Source organism: Ctenopharyngodon idella, chromosome 5 (assembly GCF_019924925.1).
Source record: "Ctenopharyngodon idella isolate HZGC_01 chromosome 5, HZGC01, whole genome shotgun sequence".
Taxonomy (NCBI): domain Eukaryota; kingdom Metazoa; phylum Chordata; class Actinopteri; order Cypriniformes; family Xenocyprididae; genus Ctenopharyngodon; species Ctenopharyngodon idella.
In genome coordinates this window covers 43,936,872-43,953,208 of record NC_067224.1, presented here as the reverse complement: position 1 = coordinate 43,953,208, position 16,337 = coordinate 43,936,872, and the positions used below count along the sequence as shown (strand labels likewise).

Sequence of the window (16,337 nt, the reverse complement as noted above, 5' to 3'; positions counted from 1 at the left end):
GGTGTCTTGCCTTAAGATTTTCCCTTAGAAGTCAGCTGCCTATGTAGGCAGTAGACAGCATGTTAGAGCACTAGGGTTTTGAAACAGGGCTATATGGATCCAATAGTCCTCATCCTCTGGGGATTTTTGGGGTTGTTTTTCATTATCTTTCCAGCGTGCTGCTCATTTAGGATTACATTTTGAGTCGACCCCACTAGTCTGGATTTTCAATTAAATGCAAAGGTGTTAATCACAGCTCAGAGGAGATGTAAAATCAGAGCGGTCTATATTATAATCTTATTCTCTGTATTACATGCACATGTGAACATCAGGAAAGCAATAACAGAGACATGCAGTGTGGGAGTGTTTAATCGTAACGTTGCCTTTTCGAGCTGGTGGGTGTGTGATCGTGTGTCTGGCTTTGTTCACACACTGCAGACAGATGTGAGCTAAATAAGGGTGCAGTTTCCATGCAGACTATATATTCACACACAGGCTTATATCAATTAATCTGGCAGATGTTGACCATATGCTAAAATATGTCATCGTAAATGAAGATAAAGTAAGGCTGTGTCCGAAATCGCCCCCTATACCCTTAAATAGGGCACTATTTGAGGGGACAGCCATTTGTAGTGGTGTCCGAAACCATAGTGGAAGATGTTGAGTGCACTCATTCAATCCCACAATGCACTGCAATAACGAGTGTACAACCGATGCACGCTCAACGGCTAGAGAATACCCATAATGCACTGTGAGAGTCGCGTGCTGAATGAATTCACGCTTCTCGCCAGGAGATGGCGCCCGCAGCTGAATCAATCATCCATTTATTTTCCAAACCGCGCTGGTCCAGTATAATATCATACAGGTATAATTTCCTTTTTAATTGATCATTAAATCATTTAATTAAGGTTTGTACATGCTAGTTTTCATGGCAGAGTTTAACATAAATATTCATTACTTTTGGAGCTGCCAGTTTGCTACATTTCAAATGATTATTAAACAGCAGCACAAACTATGCGACATCGGCAGCCCTTCCGGCGCACTCAGTGTCTGAATTCACTCACTCGTTTCATTCACTCCTTCATGTGGACTATATTAGTGGAGTAATGTAGGGATAGTGAATGAGGGTATAGGGGGCGATTTCGAACACAGCACAAAAGTATGTTCCTGTATGACTTTGTTTCATCTGCTGGCCAAAATATCAGATGTTGTGCAGAATGTTCTGGCTGCTCTTTTTCATAGATTTGGACTATTTTATGGTTCTATTTGTGTTCTGGTCAGATTCGAACCTGCATCTCCCACATGAGCACCACAGCTCAATATGTCTGGAGAGATTAATTTACTTGAGAAGCAAAATTGCTTAAGATATTAAGCCAACATACTGATCTACTTTGTAAGCTTATTATTATGTTGGCTTGAGAAAGCCATACTGAAATGCTATTTAAACTTCCTCTGAGACTAAAATTTCTGACTCTAGAGCTTTTAAGCTACAACCACCAAACTTGGGCGAGACCTTCAGACCGCCAGCTAGGATAATGCCAACATCGTGCTAAAACATGCTAGCAATGCGATAAAACATGCTTTCTGTTAAAACATGCATACAACATACTAAAACATGTTAGAATACAAAAATAACAATGTTAAATCATGTTAGCAACATGTTAATCCATGTTAGCAAAGTGTTAAATCATGTTAGGAATGTTAAATTATGTTAGCATCATGTTAGCACCATATTAAAACATGATAGCAATGTGCTAATTCATGTTAGAATCATGCTAGCAAAATGCTAAATCACGTTAGCCCCATACTGAATCATGTTAGCAACATGTTAAAACATGTTATTGGCATGTTAAATCATGTTAACAACATTTCAGTAATGTGTTAAATCAGGGGTGCCCAATCCTGTTCCTGGAGATCTACCTGCTGAGTTCAGATCCAACCCTGAACACACCTGTCTGTAATTATCAAGTGCTCCTGAAAATCTTAATTATCTGGTTCAGTTGTGTTTGATCAGGGTTGGAGCTAATTCATGCTAGAGACATGCTAACAACATGTTAAATCATGTTAGCCCCATAATAAATCATGTTGGCAACATGTTAAACATGCTATTGACATGCTAAATCATGTTAACAACATGTTAAAACATACTATTGGCATGCAAAATTATGCTGGCAACATGTTAAACATGCTATTGACACATTAAATCATGTTAGCAACATTAAAACATGCTATTGGCATGCTAAATCATGCTAGCAACATGTTAAACATGCTATTGACATGCTAAATCAGGCTAGCAACATGTTAGATTTTAGCAATGTGTTAAATCAGAGGTGCCCAATCCTGTTCCTGGAGATTTACCTACCAGCAGAGTTCAGGTCCAACCCTGATCAAACACACCTGTCTGTAATTATCAAGTGCTCCTGAAGATCTTAATCAGCTGGTTCAGTTGTGTTTGATCAGGGTTGGAGCTAACTTTTGCATCGAGGTATATCTCAAGGAACAGGATTGGGCACCCCTGTGCTAAATCATGTTAGCAATGTGTTAACTCATGCTAGAAACATGTTAACAATTCATTAAAACATGCTAGTAACATGTTAAAACATGCTATCCACGTACTAAATCAGGTCAGCAACATCTTAAACATGCTAGCAATGTGCTAATTCATGCTACAAACATACCTGCAATGTGTTAAATCATGTTAAAACATGTTAACAACTTGCTAAAATATATTAACTATGTGTTAAAACATGCTAGCACCTTGTTAAATGTTAACAACATTTTGACTTCCAGTAAAATCTTCAAACTTCAAGCTTTTCAAAGTGATTTCAAACTTTCAGACAAGGCATTGTCAAGCCAACATCAAAGTTTGTCATCAAACTTTACTCATCTAGTTTTAGTCAGTAGGTGGCGCTTATGGAACAGCAGCGTTTTCATTTCCAGTCAGTTCCCTTCAGAGATATATTTATATAAACCCTAACTCCAGTTCAGTATTTATGTTTTTCTTCCAATATTTTGAGCATTGCGAACAGTGAGCTTGCTGTTCCTGGTACAGTATTTTCTGTGCTCACCTCTCCTCTTTATGTCCATCTTCAGCCTGTCCCATCTCTGGCCTGTGTTAACATCTTGTTTACAGACTGCGTAATATTTCCACACAAATGACATTTTGGGAAATGATTGCAATGCAGTTTGCATGACGACCTCTTTTATTAAGGGTCAGAAAGATAGTAGAAAATGGTTATGAGAAGTTAAATTATGCTTTCTTCCATTTCAAGAAGACCTTGCTAGTAGAATAAAATGCTACAAAAGTGAATATTGTAGAATATAACCTATTTGACATGCTGTAGAGCAATACACAGAACTTAATGACTTTTATTCAATGCACTGTGTGGAAAATACGCTGGCGTCACTCATTGTGTGGATGTAGGTCACAGGAAGTCGGTCGCTGGATCAGGAAGCTTTATTCTCCTGCTCCAAATACAGACTTGGACTCTGAGAAAACGAGCTCTGAATCAAAGAGCACGCGACGCTCAGGCTGTGAGAAAGAGAGCGGCAGAAAAAAAAGCCGCATTCTAGATTTTTTTTAAACCCCTAAAACTTTAGGAACTTGAAGGACTCAGTTGAGGGGAGCTCAGTGCAGATACACGTCCGTTTGAAGTCAGATGAAACGACGGCACAGAATATTAATGCAGTAGTTTTTTCACTCTAGGTTGCATGCAGTGAATTCAGACTAATGCGCTGATAGTAAGCATTTATTATATATTTATTTAAACTAAATATATTATAATAATAAAATTATTATTATTCATAATAATAATAATAAAAATATTATAGTTGTATCATTATTTAAAATAATATTAATTTATATTTGTATTATTTATATTTATTTACAAATGTGGCAGCAATCTTCTGTTATTTATTAATTTATTTAATTTATTTTACATTTATTTTTATTTTTTATTTTTTTTGTCAATAGTTTTTCATTTACTTCATAGGTCAGCAAACATGGTAAAGATCACCTGTTAATTATTTATTTATTTTTTATTTTTTTGGTTGTCAATTTTTTGTTTTTGGTACAAATCTGGTTGTCAATGAAAGAGTTGAGAGTTTAGATTGTCTTGTGTTTCTCACGTTTTTTGTGTTTTTCATACTAAGATCATTTAGGCAGGGAAAACACAGGAACAACAGAAGAATGAGAGGACAAATTTTAATTGATTTTATCTCTGATTAACCTTGATCAGCCTTACACTTATTCATTACTAATAAGATGTGTTTATTTTTCTGTTTGACACTGAAGGGTTTTTCCCATCAGACAACAGTTTCTGGAAGCTCTCTTCTTAAACCAGGTGAAGGATTTCTTTTAAATTAAATTCTTCCCTCTCCAGACATTTGCCAGACGATTATTGTTTAGTACCACAGGCCCTGCTAGCGCTCTGTTCAGGTAGGAAATCACATCTCGCCCATCACATCCAGACACACGCACATCCAATTTAGATGGCAAAATGAAATTTCTCTATTCCAAGGCATTCTAACAGCGAGGATATGGAATTCCAGATATAATAGGAATTCCCTAAAGGGAGAATTTCTGGAATGTCTCGTGAAAAATCCACGATGATGGTGGATCAAAACATGAGCGGCGTCTCATTGTTATGCAGATGCGAGTATTGTTCACAGAAGCAGGTTTTTGCTCGGCAGACGCTAATAACCAATTCCAATTTATATTCTGACACTTTAGACAAATGCGGCCCTTTTTCTTTTCAATGAAAACGAATCACAGGATGTGTGATTGTGTTTGATTGAATGAGATGGATCCAGTGTGCGGGATGAATATGAGTTACTGGAGTATATTTCAGGACACTGATGCTCTTATCACATCCGTACACAACAACCTCTCTGAGCTGTCAGTCATATATCACCACTGAGTTTATTACTGAATGTTATGTTAACTAAAGCCCCTCTCTCACTTATTCATGTGGAGTTAATGGACCCACAGAGCTTATTTAATGACCAACACACACACACACACTTCGGTTTATTGTCACCCCAGCAGTCTTTCGCTAAAGCACCTGATAGTGTTATTTTCCAACCTACTGTTGTTCAGTTTGAAGAAAGTTTATTTAAAGGGGACCTATAACGCCCCTTTCACAAGATGTAATATAAGTCTCTGGTGTCCCCAGAATGTGTCTGTGAAGTTTCAGCTCAAAATACCCCACAGATCATTTATTACAGCTTGTCAAATTTGCCCCTATTTGGGTGTGAGCAAAAACACGCCGTTTTTGTGTGTGTCCCTTTAAATGCAAATGAGCTGCTGCTCCCGGCCCCCTTTCGAGAAGAGGGCGGAGCTTTAACAGCTTGCGCTTCGGTCGCTCAACAACAACAAAGCTGGAGAATCTCACGCAGCCAAAATGAGGATTGTCAGTAACGGTGTTCAGCCTTACATTGTTCAAACCGGAGTCGACACTGATGGAGAGACTCAGGAAGAAGTTACAACTTTTAGACGTTTCTGAACGTTTAGTGGATAAATTTATGTAGTTTCTGTGGAGTTGATTCAACTCATCGACTAGCATGTGCTGTCATGTTAATCTTTTGTGCAAATCCAGTGTTGAATTGACCCTCGTTTGTGAAGCAGTCCGGCGTAAAATGACGGCATGTCAACAACACTCTACTACAACAACTCTTCCTCTTCTAAAGCAGCCCAACATGGCCCCACCCCCTTTGTTGTGTGTTCTTGGTGGCGGGGTTTATGTAAATTTCGGGGTTTGTGATGTCACCAACCCAGGAAGAAGCTCATTGTAGTCCCTACCAGCTGTTTGTCCCTACTTTCCATTTCTAGTCTCATTTTGACTCATTATTTGCTTGCTAAAGGTTGTCATTTTGACAAAGTTGACAAAACCAGCCACTCATGTATCTGTTCTGCAAAAAATGAGTATTGGAAGCGTTTCATAGTTCAGTATTGATATGTATTGAAAAACTGACATTTTTGACAACACTACATTGCACTTATTATTATTTCAGATGTCTTTTTACACTCATTTGGCGGGTGTTAATGTCTAGCCCTGACAGGCAGTATGGAGTAGACAGCACAGTATGCAGTCAGTAGTGCACTAGTGCTCCATTCTGAACATGGCCATTATCTAGAAAAGGCAATCATGTGCTGTCAGGACTCTCTGGCTACAGGAAACAGGATGAAACTCCTTCCCAGCACTTGTTATTTGTTGTGATAAGGGCAGTTATGTTTTCATTAGAGCTGGAGAGCAGGACGAGGCAGTGCCAAACCATTACTACAGCTACAGCATCTTTTCAGAAGAACAGTTACACACTGGGATAATTTAAGCACCAAAGTTTAATAAAACTAATTGTCCTGGTTATAAGTGTGTAAGTTATAAGGATAAGTACAGTACAGCAATAGAAAGCACATCTTGCACTGTTAATGTCCCTGCAGATATCAGGACTATTTTAAACATGCATTGTAATAGACTCGCAGCATTAGGCATTGTCTCTTGCAGACGTCTGGCACGCGTGTGTGTGTCTCTGTAGGCTTCACACACATGCTTTATTATGCTGTTACTCTTAACAGACGGTTTGGTCTCGTGGTTTCTGGTCTCTGGGGTTTTCTGATGGCAGCCTGCGTGTAAAATGCTGATGTCTGTGTTTTCCTTTGACCTGTGAGAGGCTGATTTGGTCACATGTGTCTTACAGTAATTTATGAAGTGAAGTGCTCTTTTATTGTACCAGAACAATGTGCTGTTTTCCTTCTTATGTTTAACATCCCTCAAAATGTCATTTCTGACTCTCTTATTCCTCATGTGCAGCATCATGTACTCTAATCCAGAATGTTCATATAGACTGGATTACTGAAGCAAAATAACATGTAGATTTCATTCATATTTCAAGCAGCTATACTCCACCTATCTATCTATCTATCTATCTATCTATCTATCTATCTGTCTGTTGTTCTATCTATCTATCTATCTATCTATCTATCTATATATTTGTTGTTCTATCTATCTATCTATCTATCTATATCTATCTATCTGTCTGTTGTTCTATATATTTGTTGTTCTATCTATCTATCTATCTATCGATAGATAGCAATAGATCGAACAAACGATATTGGGTGATAGATCGAACAAACAATATCGGGCGATAGATCGAACGAACGAACGATCGTTCATTCGATCTATCACCCGATATCATTCATTTGTTTGTTCGTATCTATCTATCGTTTGTTTTTTCGTATCTATCTATCATTTTTGTTCTTATCTATCTGTCGTTTGTTTGTTTGCATCTATCATTTGTTTGTTCTTATCTATCATTTGTTTGTTCGTATCTATCTATCGTTTATTTGTTCGTATCTATCATCCGTTCGTATCTATCGTTCGTTCCTATCTATCGTTCGTTTGTTTGTATCTATCGTTCGTTCATTCGTATTTATCGTCCGTTCGTATCTACCGTTCATTTGTTTCATATCTATCGTTTGTTTGTTGGTATCTATCGTTTGTTCCTATCTATTGTTTGTTTGTTCAAATCTATCTATCGTTTGTTTGTTCGTATCTATCTATTGCTTGTTTGTTCATATCTATCATTTGTTCGTATCTATCGTTTGTTTTTTTTTTGAATCTATCACTTGTTTGTTCATATCTATCTATCATTTGTTCGTATCTATCTATCATTTGTTCATATCGTTTGTTTTTTTCGAATCTATCACTTGTTTGTTCATATCTATCTATCATTTGTTCGTATCTATCGTTTTTGTTCTTATCTATCTGTCGTTTGTTTGTTCGCATCTCTCTATTGTTTGTCCGTATCTATCTATCGTTCGTTCGTTCATATCTATCGTTCGTTCGTTCATATCTATCGTTCGTTCGTTCGTACCTATCATTCGTTCGTTCCTATTTATTGTTCGTTCGTATCTATCGCTCGTTCGTTTGTTCGTTCGTTTCTATCTATCTATCTATCTATCTATCTATCTATCTATCTATCGTTCATCTGTTCATTCTATCCTATCCAATGTTTGTTCATTCATTCGTATCTATCTATGTATCTATATCTACATATCTATCATTCTGTTGTTCTTTTGTTCTTTCATTCTTTCATTCTATCATTCTGTCTATCGTTCTCATTTATTCCATCCATCCATCCATCCATTATTTAGCTGTTTTTTTGCATTTACAACATAATATATTAAAAGGTTTTTTCCCCTTGTATTTTTGTTTTCTGGAAGCAGAAAAGACTCCTAGATACTTCTGATATTCTGTGAATCTTTCACTTTTACTAAAGCATTTAGAAGTGCTTTGCTTTGCATTGCTTTGATTTAAATCAGATAATTATCATTCTTAAAATTCAACTTAAACCATGTGTTGGCATACTCATTTGTCTCTCTGTATATACTGTACTTCTGCTTTGCTGTTTTTACTCCATTTAAATGTGTGTGAGTGGATGTCAGGGTTTCTAATGCTGCTGTGGGCAGAGAAAATTATTAGACATGTCATCTATCTGTCTTATCTGTCTGTCTGTGAAAAGTGAATGTGTTTAAAAAAACACTCCAGTGAATTCACTCAAGTGTTTCTGACATGTCACAGTTAGACTGTCACATCAAATCCTCTGTCCTGACATATTTTGGGCTTATTATTATTCGTCTCACAGCGCGGTTGCTTCTCACTACTGGAGTTTAACGATACCGTACAGTCAGTTTTGAGAGACAAAGACACAGTTCACCTGCACCATCATTTACTCAACCTCATGAGTATTTCTTTTATAGATCTCAGAAGGAAAAGTTTAGCAGAATGTACACGCAGCTCTTTTCCATGTAGTGAATGGCGAAATTAGAAACAAAAAACAGAGTTGTGCCCTTTGCTTTGGTGTTCAATTTTAATTTCTTCTGTATGTTTAATCGAATAATAAAAGCCATACATGTTTGGAACGACAGTTTCAGCTCATTACATCCATTATCTAGTTATATTAATGAAACTTAAACTAGTTTTAGGGAAATGACAATCAAACATTTGTTCACTGCATATATTTATGTACTAATCTTCTCTTGAAGCAGTGCTTCATTTATTTAATGCACGAATATAATGAACAGATGATAATGTTCAAATTTATTGCGCTTTTTCTCTTCAAGGTCAGTTAGTCACCCACAATATGGCTTAGATTTACCCCGGCAGACCTTTGTTAGATGGTTTTTTTCTCTTGCTGAATTCTGTCTGATTAATTGACTTCCTGTGGAGTTCTTGGCTGAAAAGGCCCAATTTGTTAAAGGCCGAGTCTTTGTGCTAGGAACCCAGGGGCCGACGCACTGAAACATTAGCGTTTGGATGACTCTGTGGTCGCTGATCTGAGAACAGCTCCACCTGTGTGTCTCCCTCCTCTCACACAGGGGTCGCCACCTGCGCTTCAATCATTATGTGTTTGTTAACGCTATTTCCCCAGAGTAACAAACTCGGTGGCCTTTAGCCGACGGAACGCTGGCTTAAAAACGGCATCGCCATGGAAACCGCCTCCAGACTCGTCGCCGGGTCAGCGTGTGTTTGAAAGCAGCGCGCAGCCTTCAATTATCTCTGTTTGCATCTTTGCTGATTAGAGAGGAAGAGAGAGTGAGAGAGGGATGATGGGAACTGCAGCAGAGAGTCTTTTCTCAGCCAGAATATTCCCACACCTGCGCTGTGTTTCTCAAAGCAAAAACAAATGCATCTAGCTTAAAAGTTCTAGCTTATACTTATGGAAGAAAAAAAAAACATGCTTGGGGAAATCATGATTATGATGTAAAAATTAGAATTATGACATACTAAATTGAAATTATGATATTTAAAGACATTCAAATACTAAGTCATAACTATGAGATGAAAATGTGATAAAATTGACATCGAAATTGACATTTATTCTGTTATTTTCAATTTTTATGTCATAATTTTGACTTTGCATCTAATCATTTCAACTTTTCATCTCATAAGTTTACTTAAGAATGTCATAATTTTGACTTTTTATGACACTTATTTACAAACTTTTTTTTTGTAAATTATGTATTTTAAGAAATATATATATATATATATATATATATATATATATATATATATATAATAAAATATAAATAACAATTGACATAAAATATAATACAATTATTATTTTATAAAACTGTATTATTATAATGTTAAAATTATAATATAATTAAAAAGAATGCAATAATAATAAAAATATAAACATTAATTTAAAACATTAAAGTGTTTATTCTTGATTATTGAAAGCTTAGAACAATACTTAAAGTCTCCTTGGAATCAAAATTTTTTAGCTTTTAGTATGAATATGTTAGCCTTAAGGTTATGAATAAACTGGTGTGTTCCAAAACAATGACAAAATTCGCATTTAGAAGATATAAGCATTGAAAACTTACAGTCTCTCACTTCTGCCAAAATGGATCACGGATTTTCATGACATCACCGCGGACTCATCAAATCTTCTGTCCAATCAAATGCTCTCTAGAATCTGAAGTCCCGCCCCCTCCTACACTATAAAGACACTGAAGCTGCGGCTGAAATCGGTCACTTGTTCACACATTTACTAGTTTCTACATGGTGAATGGCACATAGTGCACTATATAGGGGATAGGGAATGATTCAGACAGTGTAAATATGCTTTCCATTGACGCGAATGAAGTCCGTTTTCACATTAGTGTTTAACATGTAATCGTAATCAATGGAAAAGTAACTAGTCTGATTACAAGTATTTTAAAATGTATTACAAGAACTTCATTTTTGGAATCTGATTACGTAATCCGGATTACATGTAATCAGTTACTACCCAGAACTGGATATTATAAATATTAACATCATGATTTTCAGTAAAGCTTCTTTGAAACACTGTGTATTGTGAAAAATTACTATAATGGCTGGCTTAAAATGAACCCAAAATAGGTTGGAAATGAAAAATCAGACACACAATTACTAGAGGCAACAATAAAAATCAAAAGGCGAACATTTATTAATAAGCTATTTAATGTTTGTTTAATTATTATTCATTAAACTTGTTTATTTATTAAACATATTAATAAATGTTGATTTCCAACATATTTTGGGTTCATTTTAATTGAGAAATATAGTAATTTTTAGACAATAGTTGAGTTAAATAAAACTACCCAGCAGGTTTGTCAAACATTTAACCCAACCGCTGGGTCAAAACAACCCAATTTCAACCCAACTTGGGTTGTTTTTAACCCAGCATTTTTTTAGAGTGTATGATAGTGAGAATACACTCCTGTGTGTGTGTGTGTGTGTGTGTGTGTGTGTGAGAGAGAGAGAGAGAGAGCGCGAGAGCGCGAGATATGAATGAGGTCTGTAAAATTAATGACATGCAGCTAATGAGCGTTTTCCTTCTCATTTATGTCTCATATAACCTGAAAATCTGTCTAATTGAATGATACACATAAATCATTGTTTATAAGGGAGTTAAGCATTAAATTAGCATTAAATTTACATTAATAACTTGTACAGTGATAACTTATTCCTGACACTCAGTCTGATATTTTAAATGATAATGTTAAAAGATATGAGATTATATTTTGCATAAAGAAAACAAAGCCTCTTTTATACTATTAATACTTTTTTTTTTTTTTTTTTTTGTATTTTACATTATCATAGACTATTAAGAGTATTTCCCTGCAGCATGGATATTTTATTATTATTAATTCTCAATGGTGATTATCGTTAGATTACTGTATTTTAAAATGAATTGTCATGAAGTACTAAACATTTCATGACACTAAAACAGGCTTCACATTTTAATGATCTCAAACATTAATCTCAAAATATGTGATTTTAGGGTGAAAATATCTGTCCATGTTTTGTTGGCTTCACTGAGGGAATGCCTCCGGATGTGAATTTGCGAGTGTATTTTCTCTTCCTTCGAGCAGAAAGCCCATCTGTGAGCTGGGGAACCCCTGTCGACTCCATTATGGTGTTGATGGAGGTTTCTGTTTTCATGGAGATGAGCTTTGCTCCAAGAACCTTCGCATCTGAGATGCGTCTATTAATGTAGAGCGATGCAACCCATTCATAATCAGGACAAAAGGATGGTTGCCGTCCACCGCAGATGCCTCAGTAATGAGCAGGCATCAATCATATCCCAACAGCCCCGGCGGGAGAGATAAGAGTCATGCATAAGTGCACTGACCAATCACAGTGGTTTTCAGCTTAGCACTGCTGGCATGATCGCTTTCACCCATGTGATTGACAGCGCTCTTCAACATTACTTAAACCGTATTTAAAGTGCCCCTATTATGCTATTTTAAAGGTTGTTTTGGAGTCTGCTACAAAAGGTTTACAAGCATCCAAGGTAAAAAAACACTGAAATTTTTTCATAATATACTTTGCACATCACTTAATTTCTCAAAGAGAGATTCAGTCTCTCTAAACCCCGCCTTTCTGAGAGCCTACTCTCTGATTGGTCAGACAGCCCAGTCTGTTGTGATTGGTCGAATGCTTACCGCGTGTGTCAGAAACAAAACGTCCATTACCATATCTGAATTTCAGCACTTGATACACAGTGATATGAACAGTAATGATGGCGTTGTTTTTTCTGTATTGATTCCAGCATGAGTCCTCATTCTTTAGAAGTGCATCAAAGTGGATTAGCAGTGCAAAAAACAGCATCTTCTCAACATGAACAACACGAACCAAACTCTTCCAGTCTTTATATACACCTACAGTGTTTGAGGGCAAGAAGTCTTAAAGGGGATATATCATGAACATCTGACTTTTTTCATGTTTAAGTGCCTTAATCGGGTCTCTGGTTCATCTACCAACCCAGAAAATGTGAAAAAGGACAACCCAGTAACTTTGTTTTGGTAAGCCTTTCTCTGCAAGCATGTGAAAAAAATGAGCCGCTCAGATTACGCTCCCCTTAATCTGCATGTTTCCACACATGGCGCTGCCATTTTGTTTTCGCAAGCGACTACGGTGTACCAGTTCTAACGCCATGGCAAAAGTTGGAGCAAAGCATGCTAACTGTTCTGTCGTTGACTGCACAGATGAGCACTGAACACTATTTAGAGTCTTGTTAGCTTGGATAGCCTGACCCTGTTGACCCTGACAAGCTCAATTGCTAAAAAATATTTCGGAAAAAATATTAGACGATTCACACCATTCCGCCCTCTTCTGGAAAGGGGGCCGGGAGCAGCAGCTCATTTGCATTTAAAGAGACACACACAAAAACGGTGTGTTTTTGCTCACACCCAAATAGGGGCAAATTTGACAAGCTATAATAAATGATCTGTGGGGTATTTTGAGCTGAAACTTCACAGACACATTCTGGGGACACCAGAGAGTTACATTTGGTGAAAAGGGGCATTATAGGTCTCCTTTAACACATTCCTAAAATACAAAGTGTTTTTATTTGGATCTGTTCCTCACACGAATCTTTCATATGCCTTAAGAAGGCTTCGAATAAAATGCATGAGTTTTCACATATTTTTAAGATACTTTGTTTTCTGAGTAAAAACAGCGATATAGAGTGAAATTAATTAATACTGTGAAATATTATCATCATTTCAGATATCTGTTTTCTTTTATTTTAAAATGCTGTGTATTCCTGTGATGCAATTTATTCCTTTAAAAAGAGTCTTAGACTGTAAAAACCAGCTGCAAAATCCCATTATATTCAGTGAGTAGAAGCAGCACAGAGTGAAGTTAATTACAACGGAAACAATGTAAAAAGCTTTTTGCTTTCAGTGAAGATAGCAAAAGTGAAGGCTCTGTCTAGTGTTGCTTTAAAAATCTACCAACAGCCTTCAATAGATAAAGCACAGTGAATAATGTGTTTTTTGTGTACATCTTATTCACTGTGATTGATGGTCGCAAAGGCTGGTCGTTGTCTGTCCGTCTGGATGTCCTGGCAGCAGATGATCGAGTCTCGTTAGATTTGGCATACAGTGTTTGGCAGGACCTGAGCTGTGGTCTGGTTTTGGGTCGGTCATTAGAGGAGACTGAGAGCACGAGCAGGTGCTGCGACTGAGTTCCTGTCAAAGGCCATTTCTCTCTCAGTTGAGCTTCAGTGTTTATGAACGCTGTTGCTGCTGAATTCATTGTCACGCAGTGCTGCAGTCTTATGCATGTTAGTATGGATCAAATAATAGAACTGTGAAACATTTGCAATGTGTTGACTCGTTGACCATGGACCTAAAACATCTTTTATGTCACTGTCAACCTGATTTGGCCCAAAAATTTTAACTTCAGATTTAGTCGCATTTAGCTGGAGACGATTTTGCTCTAACCAGCACTTCATCTCCTCAAGACATAATAACAAAGATGAATGAGAAGATGATCCTCCAGATTTAATAGGCAAGTAAATCTGAATATCATCAGCATAAAGATGATACGACAGACCGTGTCTTTTAAAGACAAGACCTAAGGGCAGCAAAAATAAAGAAAACAAAATAGGTCCCAAAATAGAGCCCTGAGGAACTCCACAGTCAAAATGAACTACAGAGGAAGAGAATTCCCCAATCCTCACTGAAAAGGATCTTTCCTTCAAATAATAAGAGGAAAACCATTTTAAAATGGTCCCTCTCAGACCCAAAACATGCTCTAAGCGCTCAATGAGAATATCATGATCTATTAAATCAAAAGCTGCACTAAGATCGAGCATAATTAGAGCTTCTTGACTACCCGAGTCCCCAATGAGTCATTGGTAACCTGTAATAAAGCTGATTCAGTGCTATGTCCTGTACTGGACATGCAATTATTTACTTCTGTATTTACTTCTCACATTAAGACCTTACATTCTCTGGTCACTGAAAGCAGTGAAAACACTTCCAACCCTGAAATGACACCCCAGTTCCAGCTGGCATGACATGAGCAAAACACACACGCTCCGCTGTGTGTTGAAATCAAAGCTGTCACCCGTTAGATTTGGCCAGCGGGTCCGCAAAGACGACAAAAATGAACAGGGAACTGTCAGAAATTGTCATGTTCAAATTTCTTATTGAGTTTTTGAGTTATTCTTTGTTTATTGGTGTTTTCTGTTTTCAGTGGAACTCATTAAAGGGTTAGTTCACCCAAAAATGAAAATTATCCCATAATTATATGTATATGACTTTCTTCTATCAGCCAAACACATTTGGAGTTATATTAAAAATATTCTGACTCTTCCAAGCTTTATAATGGGAGTTTTGCGTTCTCTCTGCTGTGTTTTCTGCTATGTTTTGCTGTAAAATCACCTCCTCTCTTCAGCACAGTCTTCTGTATCTGTCCCTCTCTATCTTTGCTTTCTGTCTCAGCTGTGACAGATTAATTAATCTGGACGGATAGAGTCGGCTCCGTTCAGACGGGCTCGTGTCAGGGTGTCTGTCCTCCAGACGCTTCAGAAATCTTCATCCTAGCTCTGAACTGAACCTGTGTTTCCTCTCCTCAGAATGGCAGGGATTACGGTTTCCTGGTGCGGCAGAACTCGGAGCTGCTGCGGGCGCTGGAGGAGATGGAGAAATCCTGTGCCGCTCTCAGAGAGGAGAACAGGATACTGGTGAGGGTCCGCCGTCACACCCTACAGCTCATCAGAGCATTTAAACTTCCTCAGATGGGCCACTCTGGGATTTGATTTGATATTCTATTCTATTTTATTTTATTTCATTTAACGTTTATAAGCAAGAAACATTTTTTTATTGTTTTAGTTTACAATTATAACCCTGTTATATGAGAATTGCAAAGTGAAAACAAAAAACAAATCCATCCATCCATCGTTCTCTCTATCATTCCATCCATCCATCCATCCATCGTTCTCTCTATCGTTCCATCCATCCATCGTTCTATCTATCTATATATCTATTTATCTATCTATCTATCTATCGTTCTATCGTTCTATCTACCATCCATCATCCATCATCATCCATCGTTCTGTCATTCCATCTGTCGTTCCATCTATTGTTCTGTCATTCCATCCATCCATCCATACATTGTTCTGTCGTTCTATCTGTCTATCGTTCTGTCGTTCCATCATCCATCATTCTCTCTATCGTTCTCTCTACCATCCATCCATCCATCGTTCTATCTATCTATCTATCTATCGTTCTGTCGTTCTATCTATTGTTCTGTCGTTCTATCTGTCTATCGTTCTGTCGTTCCATCTGTCGTTCCATCTATTGTTCTGTCATTCCATCCATCCATCCATCCATCCATACATTGTTCTGTCGTTCTATCTGTCTATCGTTCTGTCGTTCCATCATCCATCATTCTCTCTATCGTTCTCTCTACCATCCATTAATCCATCGTTCTATCTATCTATCTATCTATCTATCTATCTATCTATCTATCTATCGTTCTGTCGTTCTATCTATTGTTCTGTCGTTCTATCTGTCTATCGTTCTGTCGTTCCAT

General features: G+C 37.1%; 1 protein-coding gene across 11 annotated transcripts in view; it reads left to right on the top strand.

Moving 5' to 3' along the window:
* The window catches only part of LOC127513072 (peripheral-type benzodiazepine receptor-associated protein 1), a 125,717-nt gene that overhangs the window by 45,430 nt on the left and 63,950 nt on the right, over positions 1-16,337 (top strand). For all 11 annotated transcript variants that reach the window (XM_051894557.1, XM_051894564.1, XM_051894554.1 and 8 more), the window contains one exon: positions 15,379-15,486. In XM_051894557.1, coding sequence (XP_051750517.1) covers positions 15,379-15,486 — 108 coding nt within the window. The remainder of the gene's footprint in view (positions 1-15,378; positions 15,487-16,337) is intronic.